Source organism: Tupaia chinensis, unplaced genomic scaffold (assembly GCF_000334495.1).
Source record: "Tupaia chinensis unplaced genomic scaffold, TupChi_1.0 Scaffold000567_1, whole genome shotgun sequence".
Taxonomy (NCBI): domain Eukaryota; kingdom Metazoa; phylum Chordata; class Mammalia; order Scandentia; family Tupaiidae; genus Tupaia; species Tupaia belangeri.
Genome location: NW_006160080.1, coordinates 2,173,410 through 2,194,159, shown reverse-complemented (window position 1 = coordinate 2,194,159; position 20,750 = coordinate 2,173,410). Strand labels below are relative to the sequence as shown.

The window sequence follows — 20,750 nt, the reverse complement described above, 5'->3', positions numbered from 1 at the left end:
CAACCCACGTGTCCACAAACAGATGAATGGGTTGAAAAAGTTTGGCATATATACTTCATGGAATACTACTCAGCCATAAAAACAAACAAACAAACAAACAAACAAAAAACATTTGATAGAAAGTGGTCAGATATGGAGGATCTATTGCTGAGTGAAGCAAGTCAGGATATGAAAGAAAGATATTGTATGCATCCATTTCATATATACTGCCTATTCGCACTTTATGGTAGAGATTGAAATACTGGAGTGCATAAAAGCAGTGAAAATAGTTAGAGATGCTGAAGATAGTGTGGAATGGGGCGGGAGAAGGGAAGAGTATAGAGAAAGATAGCAAGAGAACACATAGAGAGGCACGACATTAGCAAGACACAGAAATGGTTTATTACCTGTTGATGATGATGTGTATAGTATCCTCAACTGAACTGGTCTGAGAAGTATTTCATGTTGGGTAAATTCTCTTTGCAAGCCAAATGATATGTAGTGATTGAATGTTTAAAAAAATAATGAGAATAAATAATAATAATCTGAAAAAAATGATGAAAAGCTATTTGATGTTGATGTTGGGGATAGTGATCTCTTTGTCTTGACTGATATGCATGGTAATCATGCTGGAAAAAGCAATGTAATACACTGTGAGGATATATGTGATTCAATGTAATATAAAAAGAAAAAATAAAAACATAAAAAGAAATGGGGGACACAGAAATAAACTTAATACTCTAATTCCATTTTCCTTGAACTACTTGAAGTCCCCTCATGTGTATTTTAACTTTCTTTTGAGAAATAATTTTAGAGTTACAGAGAAGTAAAATAGTAGCATTCCCATATACACTTTCCCCAGCTTTTCATAATGTTAATGACTTATGTAGCCATAATTTATTGAAACCAAGAAATCAATAATGATAAATACTATCGACAGATATATTAAGCTTTGTTTTACTTTTGCCAGTTTTCCTTTGTTCTTTGTCACACTCAGGATCCAATCCAGGATTGCAATTTGCATTTAGTTGTCAACTTTCCTTAGTCTTCAATTTTGTTAGTTCCTCAGTCGTCTTCTTCCATGACTGTGAACTTTTGGAATGTCTTCAATTTGAACTTGTCAGATGTTTATGCACGATTAGATTGAGATGACACTTTTTTTTTTTTTCAGGAGTCCCAAAGAAGTAGCATCACGACGTAGCAGGAGGTTCATATACAGATGTGTCCTGTTACTGGTGATGTTAACTTTGATAATTTGGTTTAGATGTTGTCTGTCAGGTTCTGCAGCTAAAATTACTATATTCTCTTTGTAATCAATTCTTAATTGACCATTTGTATATAACTATATACATGTGTACGTATGTATATGAATTTATACTGGCACTTGAGATTCTAATCCAACACCATGAAGGTTATTCTAGACTTCCCCCCTTCACTTATTTCTACTTCCTTTCTCCAACAGTGAGAAACTTGACTGTCATCATCTACCATGTATTTATTTATTTGCTCAGTCCTAGTAGACATATCTATAAAGTAGTTTCAGAACTGTTAACGCATTCCTTTTTGAAAAACAAAATTACTGGGGTTGGATGGTGGTGCAGCAGCAAAATGGTGGTGCAGCAGCCTCCATGAGGCTTTCCCACTTGAGAAAGTTACAAGTTTGGTCTTGAGTCCTCCCTGAGAACACAAGGGCAGATGCTTGCCCGTGATGATCCAGAGCCAGCTGAAGCGCGGGAGGGGGGCAGCAGGTGGACTGCAGTGTCAAGACCCTTTTGGGGTTTCAGTCATTCTGTCTCTATCACTTATAGAAAAAATAAATTAACTTAAAAACCTTGGAGTTTGTTTTTTAAAAGTTACTAACTAGAGAAACACGTTTTTATACAGTTCTGTTTTTAGCTTTATACTGTTGCTTCTGACAGGATCACTTTTACAGGAGCTCCCAGTTCAGGGATAGTCTCAGGCCACCACTTCACTGCAAACGAAGACCTTGAGGCGATCAAGGATACTGGCTTTTCCCACAGTCAAATCACCCACCTCTATACCTGGTTCACTAGGCTGTACCAAGGAAAGAATGAGACTCAGCTGGGAATATTTCCTGCAGATTCTAGAACTTGCAATTAACCCACTTGATCATCAATGCCTTCTTTCCAGATGGGGAGGACCAGGTGAACTTCCGTGTATCTATAAGAACCTTGGCTTGTTTCCGACCCACTGACAGTGATGTAAAGAGCAAAGTGTGAATGAATCAGAACCACTCAATAGCCAAAGCAATAAGCTGCTCTTTGCTTTTTGGTTTAGATAACTATTTAGATTGCTGTTTGATTTAGATACTGATGGCAAGATCTCCCGCAGTGAGCTGGTACAGGTGCTATGCATGTTGGTTGAAGCTGAAGTGAGAACAAAAATTGAGCATCCAGTTTCCTGACTAAAGGACTGAAACCAAACTGCTCCTGGATCTCTAGTATTTGAGAACTGGGACAAGAGTTGTCCTATTCACCAGCCCTACCTTCACCTCACCATCCCTCTTCTTCCCAAATACTACTGCTTCCTAACAACCCCAGATGTGCACTGTCAACATATACCTGCCTTTGGCATACATGGGACATTATGGAATGGTACACCCAGCCTATTTCTCTTCAGAATCCATTCAGCAGGTTTTCATTTGTAAGTATCATTTCACCCTATTCTGCTGCTGGATAACATCTGTCTATTCACTTTCAGAAAAAGCAAGAGGAAGAATCATGCCAAGAACGAGTCAGCCACTGGATATAGATTGCAGCCATGTTACCTTCCTCCTACCAGGCGCCACCATCTCCTTCAACTTTTTCCATATGTCCTTTGCTTTCTGCTTCTCTAACACCCAACCTACCCCTCACTTGATCTTTCAATCTCAGTGCTTTTTATTAACCTTCAAAATCTCTTCTGCTTTATGCCCATTAAATACATTTTGACTTGGCAAAGCGTTTCCGTGGTCTGGCAGTTTTTATTTACCTTCACTGATAAATGAGCCTTAGGGATGCTGCCTCCCCAGGAGGTTTTTGGGAACCAACACTTCTCTCAGAAGACTGTGACTGTCTCTTGGTCCCCTGCAGTCTGTTTTGTCATCCAAGAGCATTATGATGGTGCTGCTCTTCTTGAAAGGTGAGAGGTGTGGAGCCAAGTGCTGTCCAGATCACTCTACCTCTGGTCTCTGATTCTCCACGTGTGTATACCTTTCTGGCTTGTCTTGTCAGCGCAGTGTTGACAAGATAGTTGATAGTCCCCTGCCTGCAGATTTGCTTAATTGACACAGTCTCTACCAGATGGACTGCTCTCACAATGTACTTGGGGACTTTCTCATGGTTTTTTGCACAAGGAGGCTGGGCACCTTATAAAGCCTCCCACGTTCACACCTCTGCAGCATAGCTTAAGCTTCAGTGTCATGCACACTGGCACGCTTTTCACTTCACGTTTCCAAGTAGAGCAATTCCTGGTAAGGAAGAGCCCAATTTATCCCATTCAAGATGTAAAGATTGTCCGCAGTGTCTTGAAGGCTTTTACATTTGGCAAATGATTATGCTGGAAGCTCTAGTCAGCTCCTAAGAGAGGTCTAAAGCATGCACTGTATTGTAGCATTAACTGCCTGGTTACACTGGCTTCCTGGCTCCTCTTGTAGACCACTGCTAATCCCTTAGAAACATGGACTTTGGCATTGGTGGCACAACCTGAGGTGGAATGATAGGCCTTTGAGCAAGCCAGAGCAGTGTTTTCTTTGTTTTGTTTTGTTTTGTTTTTTGCCAAAGTCAGCTTAGTTTAGTCCTCATGGAAGCAAGCTATTGTTAATCATAAAGTCTGTCTAGGTCTCTTTATTCATATATCTGCCCTTGGCTGACTTCCCCATTGCCTGCTTGCTTAGGAAGGAAAATCTAAACACACTTGAAGAAGGGAAGGGCTAAAGAATACTAGTGAAAGGGCTGAGGAAGAGAGAGGTGGCTAGGCTAGAAGACTCGAGTGTAAACAAATGAGGAATTCTTTTTGAAGTGTTCTGACTTTGTGATCAAGTGATGTAACATGGGAATTGTATGAAGGGAAGGATTGTCTGATAGTCATCTCTCAGGTGCCTCAGAGGCTCTTGGACTTGCTTTTGTAAACTTCCTAAATTTCTGGCTTTCCCCCTTTTGAATGTAGAGCAAACTGTTTGAATCCATAATTGTGCCTTACTGTTCTACTTAAAATTATATTCATCAAGCCATGAATAATATTGTGGTTAAAAACAAAACAAAACAAAACAAAAATATTGTTTTCCAAAGTTACTAAGGTTACCTATCTCCCTCCCCACCCCTTTTAGGGTGGCTATGTTATTCATTTGCAATATAGGTAGATTTATTTGTTAATGTTTGTTTCACTTTTGGGCTTCCCTTACATTCTAGTTGATGCTAATTATTTATTTATTGGGAGGGTATTTGAAACATCATCTGGGCTCTAGGAGTCTGAGCAACATGAAATACATACTCAGAAATGTCACTCTCCCCTCAATCCTACTACTTCCTCCTCATTTCCCCATTCTTTCTAAACCCTTCCCACACACTCCCTACAAACCAACCTATTAGTTTGCAGTTTATCCTTCCTATATGGTCAGTTCCACCATAACATTTGTTTTGAAAATATGAGTTTGTCCCAATATAATTGATATTGTAGGAGAATGATTTGAGCATAAACATGAATGTTGTGTTTGCTTTTGCACAATTTCATCCTTGGGAGGCCCTAGGTAAACCCAGCAACTGCCCCCAGCTGAACTGTGCTGTGGAAGAATATACAAAACACACCCTAAATATCTACCAGCTTCCTCAGTTTGCTTTGTGTGTTAGGAGCCTGCCCACCCTTGCTGTTACAACCTTCCCTCTGATCTCAGATAACTCTTCTTCTGCCCCTTCCTAGTAACTTCCAAATTATAGCCCTTCTGACACTCACTTCCACAAGCAAACTTCAGCATATTTTTTTCCCTAGGTAAAGTGTCGATTTATTGTATTTATGTATTTTTAAATAATTTAGCATGTATAAAACTGTGCTTTTTTGAAATTAGGTTTCTATCTTTGTGTGTGATTATGGAAGAAATTTTTGAGTACTGTGCCCTTAACTTTGCTTTCCCAAAAGTCCTTTAGTTTTTCTATATCCTTTAGTCAATCAGTTTCAGTCATAGAGTGCAGACACTTGGTATATATTAAGTGGGGACATACAATGCCTCTCCTTCATAGCCTGGCTTATTTCACTCAGCAGTAAATCTTCCATATTCGTCCACTTCCTGTCAAAAGCCAGAGTCATTTTTATGGCTGAACAGTATTCCATAGGTATTATCTGTTGAAGATATTTTATAGTTTTATCCACTGTACTTGGGAGAAATGTTCACCTGTTGAAATATCCATTTTGTAGGCCAAATAATAATGTGATTGAATGTATAAAAGAAAATGAAATAATAAATTAAAATAATAAATTTTAAAAGTCCTTTAGTTTTTATTATGTAACTTTGTATACCATAGAGATTTTTAGAGATGTTTATGCTGTGTTATACCATAATTGACTATTTCTTTTATGCAAACAAGTGGATATTTGTGAATTTTCTTATATACTCTTCTTTTAATATGAGGGATAGCATACTGTAGATACTCTTTTGGGCTTTGTCCTTTGTACTTAAGATTATGCCCTGGCAATCACTCCTTACTTGTTTATAAAGGTCTTCCTCATTTTTTTTACAGCTGCATAGCACTCCATTGTTTGGATGCCTCGGAGTTTATTCTATCATTCTTCTACATATAGGCATTTGGGTTGTTTTCAATCTCTTGTAATTGTAAATAATGCTGCAATGAATAATCTTTTTGTGTTGTTGGAGGTGTGTCTTTAGTGAGATTGCTGGGGCAAATAGTAAGAGCATACATAGTTGTTTTTATGTTGGTGTGTGTGTGTGTATACACACATTGTCAAATTCTCCTCCAGAGAAGTCAAAACAAGTTTGCATTTCCACCAGCAATGTATGAGTGTAACTGTTTCCTCAGTTTCACCCACACAATATGTTGTCATATTGTTTAATTTGTGCCAGTTGAATATCTCAATGTTTTCACTTCTGATACGAGTGAGTTTGAACATTTTTTCGTAAGTTTAGGAAACATTTTATGTTTTGTCTGAATTTTCTGTTACTGTCTTTTCCCCCTTTTTCTTCTAGGTTTTAGCTCTTTCCTTTGCTCTTCATTTTTCCCCCCTGAGGCCAAAAGAGAGAAACAACAATACTGATCTGATCTTCACTTAAAATTTTTATGTCTTGCTTATCATTGACTTTTTTCTTTTTTTAAAAAATTGTTTATTTTGTTATTATTTTTTTAAAAATTTTTGCTATAGAGCATGTGTGCTCACCAGAGAGAGACAGTGAGAGAGAGAGAAAGAGAGGAAGTGAAAAAACAAGCCACCAGGTTCAGAATTCAAACTGTAGGCAGCCATGTGAGAGTCCAGCACCTTAACTGCCATGCCACCTGCTGCCCCCATTTATTTCATTAATAGAATTTATTTATTTTTTCACTCCTCAATTCTATTTTTTAGAGAGATTTTTGCCATAGTGTACATGTGCTCACCAGTGAGACAGAGAGAGACAGAGAGATAGAAAGTGAGAAATCATGTAGCAATCCCATCTCTTCCATTTTCCTCTTGGGATTTTGGGCATGCATGCATATGCACCCAGCATGAGCATTCAGCTGCTAGGTCTGGGGCTCATACTGTCGTCGACTAAGTGGCAGTCCATCAATGTAACAATTATGCCATCTGGAGGTCCCATCCCTCAATTCTTTTTTTTTTTTAATAGAGATTTTTGTTATAGGGTGCGTGTGCTTGCCAGAGAGATAGAGAGAGCAAGAAAGACAGAAAGTGAGAAATCACCTCCTGGGGTGATGGCCACACTGCAGTCACTTCTCTTCCACTCTCCTCTTGGGATCTTGGGCATGTATGCACGCATATGTACCTGGTGTGAGTTTCAAGACTCTAGGTCTGGGACTCAAACCACATTTCACTAGTGGGAGTCCAGTAATGTAACCATTACGCTATCTGCTGGTTTCCTACTCCTCAATTCTTAAGAGATATTTATCCATTAGAGATAATAGCCCTTTTTTGTCTGCATATATTTTCTCCTGTAATTTTTTGTTTTGTTTTGTTTTGTTTTTGTTATCTTTGACTTCATTTGTGGTATCTGAGCATGCAAAAAATATGTTGTTCAAATTCATCAATTTTTAATTTTATTCCCTCTATATTTTGTGTCAGTAAGAAAGTCTTTTTCTACACTGAGGTCAAAGAATAATTAACACACATTTTCTCCTAGTACTTGTATGATTTCATTTTTTATGTTAAGGTCCTTGTTTTTCAATTTGGAGTTTATTCTTGTGTATGGTGTGAGGTATGGATATAAGTAAATGATTATCAGCAATGGGTGGCTTTGTCCCAACAGGGGGGCATTTAGAAGTGTTTGGAGATATTTTGGGCTATCACAAGTGGTGGATGGGATACAGCTAGCATTTAGTTGGTGGAGGCTAAATATGCTGCTAAACATCCTGTAACGTACAGGACAGCCCCATAGCAAAGAATTATCTGGCTCAAATGTCAAGAGTACTGAGGTTGAGAAACTCTGATCAATTTTTTTTTTAACTAAATGACTATCCACTTGTTCTACCACCATTTCAAATGCCATTTTTGCCTCAGTGATTTGGGATGTCATTGTAATCTTATGTTTTCATACATATTCTAGTTTATTTCAAGACTTTGTATTCTAGCCTAGTGACATATTTATCTATTCAACTCTCAATATCATATATTGTGATTGTAATTTTAATGTCTGATAGGGCTAGTCAACACAAGTTTCCTATTCCAGTGTTTTCCTGGTTATGCTTGTATATTTCTTTTTTCATAAGAACTTTAGTACCAGTGGATATAACTTCATAAAATAACACATTGGTATTTTGATTGGGACTGGATTAAATTTATAAATTAGGTTAGAGAGAACTGTTTTGTTTGTAAGGTTGAATTATTCTATCCAAGAACAGGGGATGTCTTTCCATTTGAGAAAGTCTAATTTTGTGTCTTTAAGAAGTGTTTTAGCTTCTTTCTCATATAGGTTTTACACATTTCTAATTTCAAAGTATTTAGTCTTCCTGGTTATTGCTGTAAATGGGATTTTCCGTAACATTAAGTTTTCTAATTGGCTATCATTGGTATAAATGAAGGGTATTGGCTTTTGGGTATTTATATCATATTACCTTACTGAATTCTTTTATTGCTTGAGTTAATTTTGTCACTGATTCTCTAAGATTTTTTTCTGGTATATCATCCTCACATATATATAGGTTTACTTATTTTGGGGGACCAGCAGTTGGCATAATGGTTACATCACTGGACTCCCACGTAGTTGACTGCACCTTGTCTCCTGGACCCAGTGGCTTAAAACGCACACCAGGTATGTATGCATGAGTGCCCAAAATCCCAAGAGGAGAATGGAGGAGAAGGGACTGTGGCATAGCCATCCCCCTGGGGGGGGGTGTGATTTCTCACTTTCTGTCTCCCTGTCTCTCTGGAGAGTACACGTGCCCTATAGCAAAAATCTCTCTTGAAAAAAAAAAAGATAGGGGTTTATTTTTTTTTTACCAGTTCTTACATCTCTAATTGACTTATCTTATCTATTTGCATTGATTAATGCTTCTAGTACAATGCTAAATAGTTGAAGAGATAGTGAACATTCTTGCCTTCTTCCTGGCTTTAGTGGTAATGCCTCTAGTGATTCCCCATTAAGGAAGATATTGGATTATTTATTTATTTTTGCAGAATGAATACACTGTATATTAGTCCAGTAAAAAATATTATCATATGTATTTTCATCAATGGATAGTTTTTCCATTTTTGTGTTCCTTTAATGTTTTGTTTCTTTTTTTTCCCCCTTGATTCCCTCCCTCCTCATCCCTCCATATTTCCCATTGTCTTCTCACAGTGTCTCTAGTATCGACCGTAAATCTCCATGAATTTGTACCTGGCTTTTGGACTATGGTACACGTATTTTATTACATTAATGAAGTATCACTCCATTCTTATTTTCTTGAGGCTTTTGATAAAAAAATAGATATTGAATTTTGTTTAAGGCTTTCTACCATCCATGGAGATAATCATATGTTTTTTTTCCCCAGCAGATCTATTAATCTGGTGTATAATACTAGTAAGTTTCATAATATTGAACCAACCTTTCACTCTTAAATAAATTCCATTTAGTCATGGTATATTACTTTCTTAATGTGGTTTTGCATTATGTTTACTAATGTCTAATATAGTATTTTCAAAATGATAATCATGAATGATATCTATCTGTAATCTCCTTTTTTCATGAACTATCTTTATAAAGTTTAGGTATCAATGTTAGACTTGCTTTATAAAAGAAATAAGACATTTTTACTTTATTTTCAATGCCCTAAAACAATTTATAGAGCATTGAGAATATATGGACTTTAAAAATTCAGTAGAATTCTTCTGGGAACCTATCTGGTTTTTAGTGTTTTGGTTCTTTAATAACTTCCATGTCTTTTATGGAAATCAGGTTATTTAAGCTTAGTAACTCGAATGGGGTCAATTTTGGCAATCTACATTCTTCTAGGAAATTATTTCTTTCATCTATGTTTTCAATTCTATGTGCATAGAGGTCTGTAAAACAGTCTCTTAACTTTTTAAAATTTTCTTTTCTTTCAATGGTGTTTTCTATCATTGCTTTTTTGGTTTATCTGTGCTTTCTCCATTGTTTTCTTGATCATACTTTCTGAAACAATCAGGATTTTAATTTTTTTAGAATTATTCATTTAATTTTATTACTATTATTTTAATTTGCTTTAGGGCATGTGCACTTACTAGAGAAAGACAGAGAGAAAGAAAGTGAGAAAATAAGCTGCCAGTTTTGGGACTTGAATCGTGGCCAGTCATGTGGTCAGTCTACTACCCTAACCACCACACCACTTGCTGGCCCCAGGATTTTTATTTTTTAATTAGATATACTGTTTTTATCTTTTTTACTTCATTGATTTTGACTTTTATATTATTATGTCCTTCCTTGAACTTTTGTTGTTGTTGTTATTTTCTGTTTTTTTTTTCTTCCCTAGAGGGCATGTACACTTACCAGAGAGAGAGAGAGAGGAGAAAGCACCCCTCCTCATGGGAAATGGTCACACCACAATCCTTTCTCCATCTCACCCTCCTTTTAGGATTTTGAGCATGCACACATGTCCAGCCTGCTTTTCAAGCCATCAGATCTGGGACTTGAACAGTGTGGTTGACCATCTGTGATCCGGCTGCCTTAACCACAAGACCATGGAGCCAGCCCAGTTTTCTAGTTTTTTGTTAAGTTTATTATTTATTTTATGAGGGACAGAAAGAGAAAGAATGAGACACCTCCAACAGGGTCTTTATTCCTCAATTCACCCCCAGCCTCAGCCAGCCAGAATCACAGGCATGCACATGTGTGCTTGGCACGTACCTAGCATCTCAGGATGCCTTACCATGTGACCTCAGCATCACGAAGCTTTACATGACCACTGCACCACTGTGGCTGGCCTGTTTCCTAGTTTTTAAAATTAATTTATTCCACTTCATATTTTTTACTGATAAAAATGTTGAGTGCTTTTTTTCTTTCCAACTGCTGTTGTAATTTAATCCATAGAGTTTGTTACATGGTGTCATTTTAATTAGTTTTAAGAAATTGTGTAATTTGCATTTGTATTCTTCCTTTCACCTAAAAATTGTTTCCTAGAAGGATTTTACATTTTGTAGTGGAAAGGACTTTTGTTGTTGTTGTTATTGTAAGTAATTTATAGTTTTATTGCATTGTGATCAGAAATTTTTGTTTGTGATATTTTCTACTTTATGGAACTTACTGATATTTTGGTGATCTAATTTATAATCAGCTTTCGTAAATGTTTCATGGGCGCATTAGAAAAAAAGGATATTCTAGGGACCAGCAGTTAGCATAATGGCTATGTTGCTGGACTCCCACGTAGTCAACCGCGGTTTGAGTCCCGGACCTGGTGGCTTGAACTCACGCCGGGTGTGTGTGCGTGCGTGCCCAGGATCCTGAGAGGAGAATGGAGGAGAAGGGATTGCGGCACGGCCATCCCCTCTGGGGAGTGATTTCTCACTTTCTGTCTCTCTGTCTCTCTCTGTCTTTCTGGCCAGCGCATGTGCCCTATAGCAAAAAGCTCTCCAAAAAGAGAAAAAAAAAAAAAAAGAAAAAAGTTGTCTTCTATCTTCTTACTTATTTTTTCTCTATTTGATCTGCCTTATATTGAGAGTGATGTATTAAAGTGCTCCTATTACTAGTGTGTTTCTATCTATGTCTACTTGTATCTCCTGCAGTTTTTGTAATTCTTGCTTTATGAAGGCAATTGCTGTGTTATTTGCTAAATAAATATTCATAAATTATATTTTGCGAATTGGGGCTTTTAGCATTAATAGTGCCTTTCTTTGTCAAATATAATGATCTTTTTTATTTTTTTTGGAGAGGTTTTCGCTATAGGGCGTGTGTGCTTGCCAGACAGAGAGAGACAGAGAGACAGAAAGCGAGAAATCACCCCCCCAGAGGGGATGGCCATGCTGTAATCCTTTCTCCTCCATTCTCCTCTTGGGATCTTGGGCACGCATGCACATGCGCCCAGAGTGAGTTTAAGCCGCTGGGTCTGGGACTCGAACCGCAGTCGAATACATGGGAATCCAGCAACATAGCCATTACACTAACTGCTGGTCCCAGATATAATGATCTTTGGCCTGAATTCTACTTTGTCTGATACTAGGATCACTATTACTGCTTTCTTGTTGTTTCTATTTATCTGTCATGCTTTTGTCCAGCCTTTTACATAGTCTTTCTGGATTACTTTATTTTAGGCATGCCTCATATATACATCATATGGTTGGATTTTGCTTTGTGAGTCAAATTGAAAAAGGTTATTTTTTTCCTTTTTATAGGCTAGTTAAGCTCATTTGCATTTATTTTTTTTAAAGGTTTTTGCTATAGGGCATGTGCACTCACCAGAAAGACAGAGACAGAGAGACAGAAAGCGAGAAATCACCCCCCAGGGGGGATGGCCACGCTGCAATCCTTTCTCCTCCATTCTCCTTTCAGGATCTGGGGCACGCACGCACACGCACCCGGAGTGAGTTTAAGCCACTGGGACTCGAACCGTGGTCGCCTACATGGGAGTCCAATGACATAGTCATTACACCAACTGCTGGTACCTCATTTGCATTTATTGATATGTCTGAACTCTGATATAGTTTATAATTTATATATTTTGTTAGATTTATATGTTCCTTTTTCTATAAGATGTGTCTTGTTTGTTGTTTAACTTTATATAGACTTTTTTTGGTATGTAGGAAGATCTGTATTTTTTTCTAGTAGTCATCTTTGTACTTATACCATTTTAATGGTTTTAGTCTGTTTTATTATTTGAGATTTTACTACCTGGTTTATCAGTTCTTATTGGCATCCTTTAACACTTATTTATTACCTAGACAATAATCGATGAGCTTACTCTAGTTTCTTCTTTAACCTTTCCCTTCTGCCATATTTTAGTTGCATCATTTTTCTGTTGTCCCAACATTGAAGATCCTCATATCCACCACAGTTTTAGATCTACATTTACATGCATTAAGATGTACACTATCCAACCTTTTGTTAACATTTTTCCAGTAATTCTTTGGTTGGATGAAGCTTTTCTCCTATAGATTCCTGACAAAGGACTCACAGTGCAGTCTCTCAGTCACTGTATGTTGAAGACTTTTTTAAAATTTATTTATTTTTTTATAGTCTTGGTACTTGAAGAACAACTTGGCTGGATTTAAATTCTTGCTTCATACATTCTTGCACTGTTTGGGGTTTCTGTTGCAACCACTTTATGTGGATCTGTTCATTTATTTCTTATTTATTTTTGTGACATTGGGGTGTTCACAGGATCCCTAGTTTAATGACATCATCTTCTGTCAGCATATCAAAGTCCTGACCCAGCCACTGGCACAGCAGTAATGCTGGTGCCCTGCAGTACTGGAGGCCTTATAGTAACCAGAGTTTAAATCCTGGGTTGGTCTGCACACATGCACAGGAGCCCAGACTCTCGAGTAGCTGGAGGGCTGGGGAAAGAGGATTGTGGGATGACCAAACCCTGTCAAGTATGTTTTAACTTTTTCTCTCTTTCTATTATAAAAGGAAAATAAACAAGGTCAGATACTTTAATGTATTTGTTTTGGTGACAGGGCAGGAGTTGTATGTCCTCCAATTTTTTGTTTTCTTCTGTCTTCCATGGTCCTAGAATTTGTTCTTTTCCTGCTTTTCTACATCACCTTTAATTCTCAATGAACATGTCTCCCTTCCTTTTTGCCTTTTGTCTCCTCCATGTACTTAACACATGGAAGACTGTTTCTGCAAAGTATACATGTTTTTAATCCTTTTCCTGTAGTTTGTGTCTATTTTGAAAAATTTTTAGTATGTTCACCCTTCAGGTTGACCATTTTTTTCTGGCAGTGGTTTTAGATCAACCTTAGGACCCATTAGTAGTTTTCCTCTTCCATGCAGTTTTTCTGAATCTGCCCTCCCTCACCTTATAACAAGAGGAAACATGCAGAGACTCAGTGTTTTCATTCTTTACTTAACAGTTAATTTGATGTTTGGCCATTCTCTGTCCTCAAGTTATGCTGATGGTGTGCTTTTTTTTTTCTTTTCTTTTTGTATAGTTTTATTTTTCCCTTCTCATTCTGCATCATTTTTGAAGGAAATATTGGGAGATGGGAATCTAGGTATCACTGTTGTCTTCAGCTACCTGGAGGCCTCAGTGTATTTTTTTTTACTACACACACACACACACACACACACACACACACACCCACATTCCCACCTCCCACAAACAGGCATTTTCCCAGCCATTAGCACAGTAAATCTAACAGTTTCTGAGCACATAAATGTATTACTTCTTCCCAGCAAAGGCTGCATGTGCCACCTTTAATAGTTGGTACCACGAGTGAAAACACAGGGTTCAATTTGCAGAGAACAGGCTACCTGTTCAAGCTCTGGCAAAGACTCCTTGTTTTGATACCCACTTGCTATTCCAAATTTGACCACAGCCTAGACAAGGAAGAATAATTTCCCAGAAATTCTACCTGGAGGCAAATGAGTTCTAGTAACTGGGTTTTTGTTTCGTATACAAACACACCCCATTGGAGCAGCTTTCTTTTTTCCTTCCCCTTCCCTAAATAATCAGTATCCTGCCACTTAACAAGTTCATTTGCAGCCAAGAGTTCAGTCATGTGGATAGAAGCTGATCACAGGCAATTTCTCTTTCATTCTGCCCTTGGGAACATTCTTACTATAACCATTTTACACTGGGCTCCCAGCCAGGCCCAAACAACTCTTTGGGTCTAAAGTCTAAAGATGTGTTTTCTGTGGTGAATTAAAGAAAAGATTGAGATGCTATGTGAAAATGTGGATTTAGAGAAATTAGTTTTGATCTCTTTTCTGTAGCCCATGTCCTTAGTCTCATGTCCCAAAGAAATGATCTAAATGAATCTCCTAAAGGATAAATACCTGGCAGGGCTGATCTCTTTTCTTTTTTTAAAAAAATATTTTATTTAACTTTATTTATTTACTTATTTTAAATTGACCAGAGAGGGACAGAGTGAGAGAGAGAGAAAGTGAGAAAGGAAGCCGCCAGGTCCAGGACTCAAACTGCAGTCAGTCATATAGGAATCTAGCGCCCTTAACCACTATACCACCTGCCAGTCCCTGATCTCTCTTCTAATAGAAGATAAGTACATAGTCTCTGGCTATATAATTTTGGAATCAACTTTGGTATCAGGATAGAAGAGGTGCTACCTTTTTAGGGGGCTGTTCCCTGAAATCACCTCCTTTACCACCCTTTGAGAGGGAAGACTCCCAGATGGGCTTTGATTAAGGACACCCTTTAAATTTTTGGCTAACGAAGGGTTTTAAGCTAAATTGGCTGGTCCCCAGTTTCCTGTTATTTCTTCTTGGAGAACTTTTGGTATAAATTAAATATCAAAAACCCAAGTGTCCCTTCTTCCTCACTTGTAGGAGCTATGAGGTTACTCTGGACTCATCAGAAGTTACCAGACAGTTGATACTGTGCCTCTTGAAAATTTAAAATACCTCTTGGAACATGGTGTTCACTGTAATGCCCTGGGGCATCACAGCACACAGAGATTGAGAACTACAGATAAATAGCATTCCAACATTTTTTTTTTACTATGTGTGTATGTCACAGAAACTCCTATTTTTGAGACTACACTATATATTACTTTATAAAGTGTTTAAAAATATTGGGGCCACCAGATGGAAATATCTTAAAAATACATTTCCCATGTCATTAAATATTCTTCTACAATACCATTTTGATACTATATTCCATTCTACTTATAAAATAGGATTCATTAAATTAAACCCCTACTGCTGGACACTTAAGATATTTGTAATTATGTAAATACTGCTTTGATGAACATCCTAGTAAGTAAATCTTTGCATACACTGATTTACTGATTATTGTTTTGGGGTAAATTTCTAGTTGTAGAGTTGCTGAATAAAAGGGTATGAAATTTTAAATTTTTGCCATTTAAAAAAGATGCAACAATTTATACTTCCTTCATTGTATATGCAAGTATATGGTTAGGCTTTCCATTTGATGGTGAGAGTTTCTTGTAAGTGATTATGAATACAGATTCTGATATCAGGTACTTTAAACACTACTACGCTGGGTACTTTCACACATGTACATAACTTAATCTTATTTATATAAAAACCTAGTAAGTCTTCTTAACAAACATTTAAGGTTAGAATTATTATCCCCATTTCACAGCTAAAGAACCTAGGACTCAGAAAGACACAGTAACTTTTTCAAAATCATACAACCAAAAAGTTTTAGAGCTGAGATTTAAACCCAGTTAGACCCACGATCTTAACACTATATCACAAATACTGCAGGGACTTGATTGGCAAATAGTAACAATAATAATATCATTTAATACTTATAGAGTTCCAATTATGCATCAGGTATTGTTTATGTGTATTAACACATTCAGTCCTTGTGCCAAACCTATGAGGTACTATCTCCTCTTATCCCTGAGACACTGAAATGATTAAACTGTCCAGGGTCATACAGCTAGTAAGTGGGAGAGCTGATACTCAAGTCTAGGCAGTTTGGCTAGATCTAGACACAGTCCATGCCATTAGTGACCACAGTATAGTATAATAGCTTTCGGAATTGTGCAAGATTATATGTCAGCCTCTTGTTAAGAATGCTTTTTTGGTTTTTTAGAGAAGGAAAACATGGCTTAACTAAGTCTCAAAGATGAAAGAGAGTTACTGTCCAAGAAAATGTCTACCCAGCAATTTTCTACCTAATAAATTGTGTATCTAGGAATTTGGCTTCAAATTCCCTTTCCCTTTACCTGCAGCTTATTGTCTTTCAGCAATATACAGCCTTGTAAGTTTAATGCATAGAACCACGTTCTATCCAGGTCTAAGGAATACAACTTGAATGGAAAAAATCTAAGGAACTTGGTGACCCAAACTCAATTGAACAAATGAAACAGTTAAAATGTCCCCAAGTCACTTCGAAATACTACTGGGTCATCAGAAAAGTCATGATGCATTTTTGCAGAGAAAAAACGAAAAATACGTCATGACTTTTCTGATGAACCAGTAAGTATCATCATTTGAGATGAGCAAACATTCCAGAAGTTTACTTAATATAACCTAGAGTCTTATTGATGTTTGTTGAGTAAATGAAGCACTTTGATTGTTATTCATTATTTTAAGCTTTGTCTTTTTTCTTTTGATTTATTATTATTATTTACGCATTCAATCACTATACATCTTTTAGATTGTAAAGAGTGGCTTCAAATTCCCTTTCCCTTTACCTGCAGCTTATTGTCTTTCAGCAATATACAGCCTTGTAAGTTTAATGCATAGAACCACGTTCTATCCAGGTCTAAGGAATACAACTTGAATGGAAAAAATCTAAGGAACTTGGTGACCCAAACTCAATTGAACAAATGAAACAGTTAAAATGTCCCCAAGTCACTTCGAAATACTACTGGGTCATCAGAAAAGTCATGATGCATTTTTGCAGAGAAAAAACGAAAAATACGTCATGACTTTTCTGATGAACCAGTAAGTATCATCATTTGAGATGAGCAAACATTCCAGAAGTTTACTTAATATAACCTAGAGTCTTATTGATGTTTGTTGAGTAAATGAAGCACTTTGATTGTTATTCATTATTTTAAGCTTTGTCTTTTTTCTTTTGATTTATTATTATTATTTACGCATTCAATCACTATACATCTTTTAGATTGTAAAGAGACTTTACCCAGCATGGTATACACCTCTGTCCTTTCTTATTGTCTTATTTGGGTATTGAGACATGATTAACAATTGTGCAGATTATGGGAAAGGTTTAAAAAACAACCGAGTGAGCCACAAAATATGTTATAATGAATGGAGAAAATATTTTTAGCATTTTTTTATGTAGAAAATGCCTCATTAAAAGAAAATGCTTCAGCAAGCAGATTTGAACTTAAGAACTTGTCAAGTAGGGGGCCTTTATGACAAATCACTAGCACGTGTAACAGCTCGAGCTGAAGAGCCAGAAAGCCATAAGGGGCTCTTATCGCCCTTTCTTGTCCTTGGCTGCATTATGGTAATGCAGTGAGTATGATGTGGCACTTATATGCACTTGAAGGACTTGGTGCCCACCATCCAGCTGCAAATGGGGAAAGTGTCTCTATATTGTCAAATGCTGCTCAGGGTCTTGCCCAGATATATCATGTGGATTCATTCAGATGAAATCTGTTTTCAGCTGGATATTTGGCATCACGTGACCAAAATATTTCACATCTATATTGCATATTCTAAAACCATAAGGGTGAAGGGTTTAGAGGTATACATACAAATTTAATTTCAAATAAAAATCCTCAGCTCGTCTCTACACCGTTGTAACTTCGTTAGGTTCTGGGACTTAGACCAGCATTACACAAAAGCATGAGTGCAGACATTCAGGCAGGTGGTGTGGGCTGATTTGGTCACAGAAACCGCAATCCCTTCCTTTAACAAGGCCCTATGTAGGGGTACCAAGTGCTCATTTGTCCCCTTTATGGTCCCAGAGGCACCCCTGGGGTGATGTGTTTGCAGCAGCCACTGATAGTACTTGCAGGTGTTCAGAGCTGGGCTCCACACTCGGGGGTTTGGGCTGAGTTACAGCCACATTCACCCAGGCAAGGCTACAATCACTAGCGGCCATGACATCACTATGGTAATAAGTCACCCTGGAGAAATAGCCTCCTTTAAAGAATGGGCAAGCACAAAATGATGACATGATTTGTCTTCAAATAATCATTTTTCACATCAGTTCAGTTCTTTTCCAGCTCAGCCCCCTCCCTCCACCCTGAGGCAGCCACGCTAGCACCTGCCAAGTAATAATAGTCCTGGAAGTGGTGGTTAGAATTTACCGAGGTCTCACTCTGGGTCAACCGGGTACTAGCTCTTTCTGTGCCTTATCCCATCCAATCCTTGAGCCCTTTAAATGAGAAATTATTAATATCTACATAATACAGATGAGGGAACTGAGGGCAAAGAAGGTAAGTAAACTACCCTAAATCTTTCAGCTTGTACAAAATAAAATTGAGATTCAGAGCAATTTTTTCCCCAATTTTAAACTCCTTAAGTAATATTGCTTTACTGAATCATGCAACTAGTTAACTCAGAAATAAACCTGCATCTCTATTTTATTAAAAAAAAAAAAGAAAAAAAAAAAAAACAGGCACACTTTTCAGGAATGAAAGGCAGAGAGTAAATTTTTCCCAAATGCTCCTGAGTTGGTCTCTCAGCCAGCCCCGGCTCCCTCACTGAGAGCTGGGAAACTGACTCCAGAGCAGTAAGCACAGGGCTGTGGTGGTGACCCAGCTTACCGTTAGGAAGTGGCGGTCCTTAACCTCGCGCCTCCTCTGGCTGTGAGCAGGAGGATAGGCTGGCAGTGGAGGAGCAGCTATAGAAAGGGGGGCAGGAGGTTTCTGCTCCCGAGGAGCAGCAAAAGAAAGGGGGGCAGCAGCTTTCTGCTCCCGGCGATCGCTCCGGCTCCGGTGTTCTGGGGGGCAGAAAAGCAGTAATACTAAGATGCACAGGCAGTTCAGTTTCTCTTCCCTGCCTTGAGAATAGTAGCAAAAGACTATAAAAAAAAGAAAGTAAGGTTTAATTAATCTAGCTAATTTCTATAGCAAACCAGGTGTTAGAATAGTTCCTAAGTGAACTTTCACTTACTTGTAAGAACGAAACTGGATATACACACTTCAGTAGGCCCATCTCATTGTACAGAATGGTTTATGTCATAAACAAACAAACAAACAAAACAAAACAACAAAGTGGAGTGGTGGAGGATTTGGTGCCATCAGTGCTAGAATGGGAAGTAGGCAGAGATACACCAGAGTTGTTGTGGTCACCCGCTGGGAGCGGGGCCTGCTCACACTGGCTCAGGGGAGCTGACTGCTGTGTACCCAGGAATTTGTCTGAGCTAGTCCTTCAACTGTTGGTGCCTGGGAATTGGCCAAGGCAGGGTATTTACATCACAAGAATTGGGCAAGTGCTACACGTCAGGGCTTTTTTAAATTTTGCTACATTTTCTCCAGAAAGCTGGGTGACCAGCACACCATTGCAGCCATCTAAGAAAGCCCCGTCACTCACGGCACTGAGGGCTTTGAGATCCTGGGCTCTCAGAGGAAGGAAAGCAATCCCAGTGACATCTGTCCTATGTAAGAATTGAGCTAACACAGGGAAAAGCCAAGAAATACTGATGTGAAGGGTGAAGTAGTCCTGGCTTCATAACAAAAATCACTGAGACACTAAGGACCACAATTTAGCTCTCTGGGTGTCTCCATGAGCCCCAAAGCCCAACCTGCCCAATGCAGTGGCTACACCAAAGGCTGCACTGCTCACCAACTGTAACTCACACTCATGCCCAAGGTTTGAAATCTCTAGAGAGCCCCTCATGGCCAAGATACAAATTTGTTCAGCCAGATTTTAACCTGCCCTTCTATTATTTAAAATCACTATTACTCAGCCTATGCATAATAATCATCATCATGTCCAATACTTATTGAGCATGTGCCATGTATCAGAGGTGCTTTGCCAAAGCTCTCATGTGCACAATCTCAACAACTCCACAAAGCATACAGTATGGCTGTCCCTGTTTTGCAAATGCTGAAACATGTTCAGGAAGGTGAGTCACTGCTGAGTTATCAGTGGTATAAGGTTGGTTCAGGTATCATTGCTCGTGACTACTAGTGGACCTCCAGGCAATGTAAGGTTCTAGCACACCTCACTCATCGGAACAAGACTGCTTGGGCATGGTAGTATTTGATTAGGATATTTTATTTCATTCTAATTCTTTGAGAATTGATAACATACAATATAGACTATTTGGCAACTCATAAGACACTATCTACTTTTCTTACCAGTGCTACTTAACGAAGCTAACTGCACCAACTCTTCCAAGGGGTGTCAGATACCCTTTTGACACAGACCATAGACTACCCATTTCTATCCTTGTATTGATAAAAATACTCATCTTTGACCTCTGCTACTAGAAAATGGTCCCTGGAGGACAGAGACTATATATTCAGGTTTTTTTAGTTTATTTCTTTTTTAAAAAATATTTTCTTTATTATTATTATTTATACATTCA

The 20,750-nt window shown here is 38.0% G+C and overlaps 1 protein-coding gene across 1 annotated transcript in view; it reads right to left on the bottom strand.

The window, feature by feature from the left end:
* Positions 1-20,750, bottom strand: part of NHS (NHS actin remodeling regulator) — a gene marked incomplete at its 5' end in the record, with an annotated part of 61,574 nt that overhangs the window by 33,010 nt on the left and 7,814 nt on the right. Inside the window, 1 exon segment of the mRNA XM_027775481.1 lies at positions 18,982-19,157. Coding sequence (XP_027631282.1) covers positions 18,982-19,157 — 176 coding nt within the window.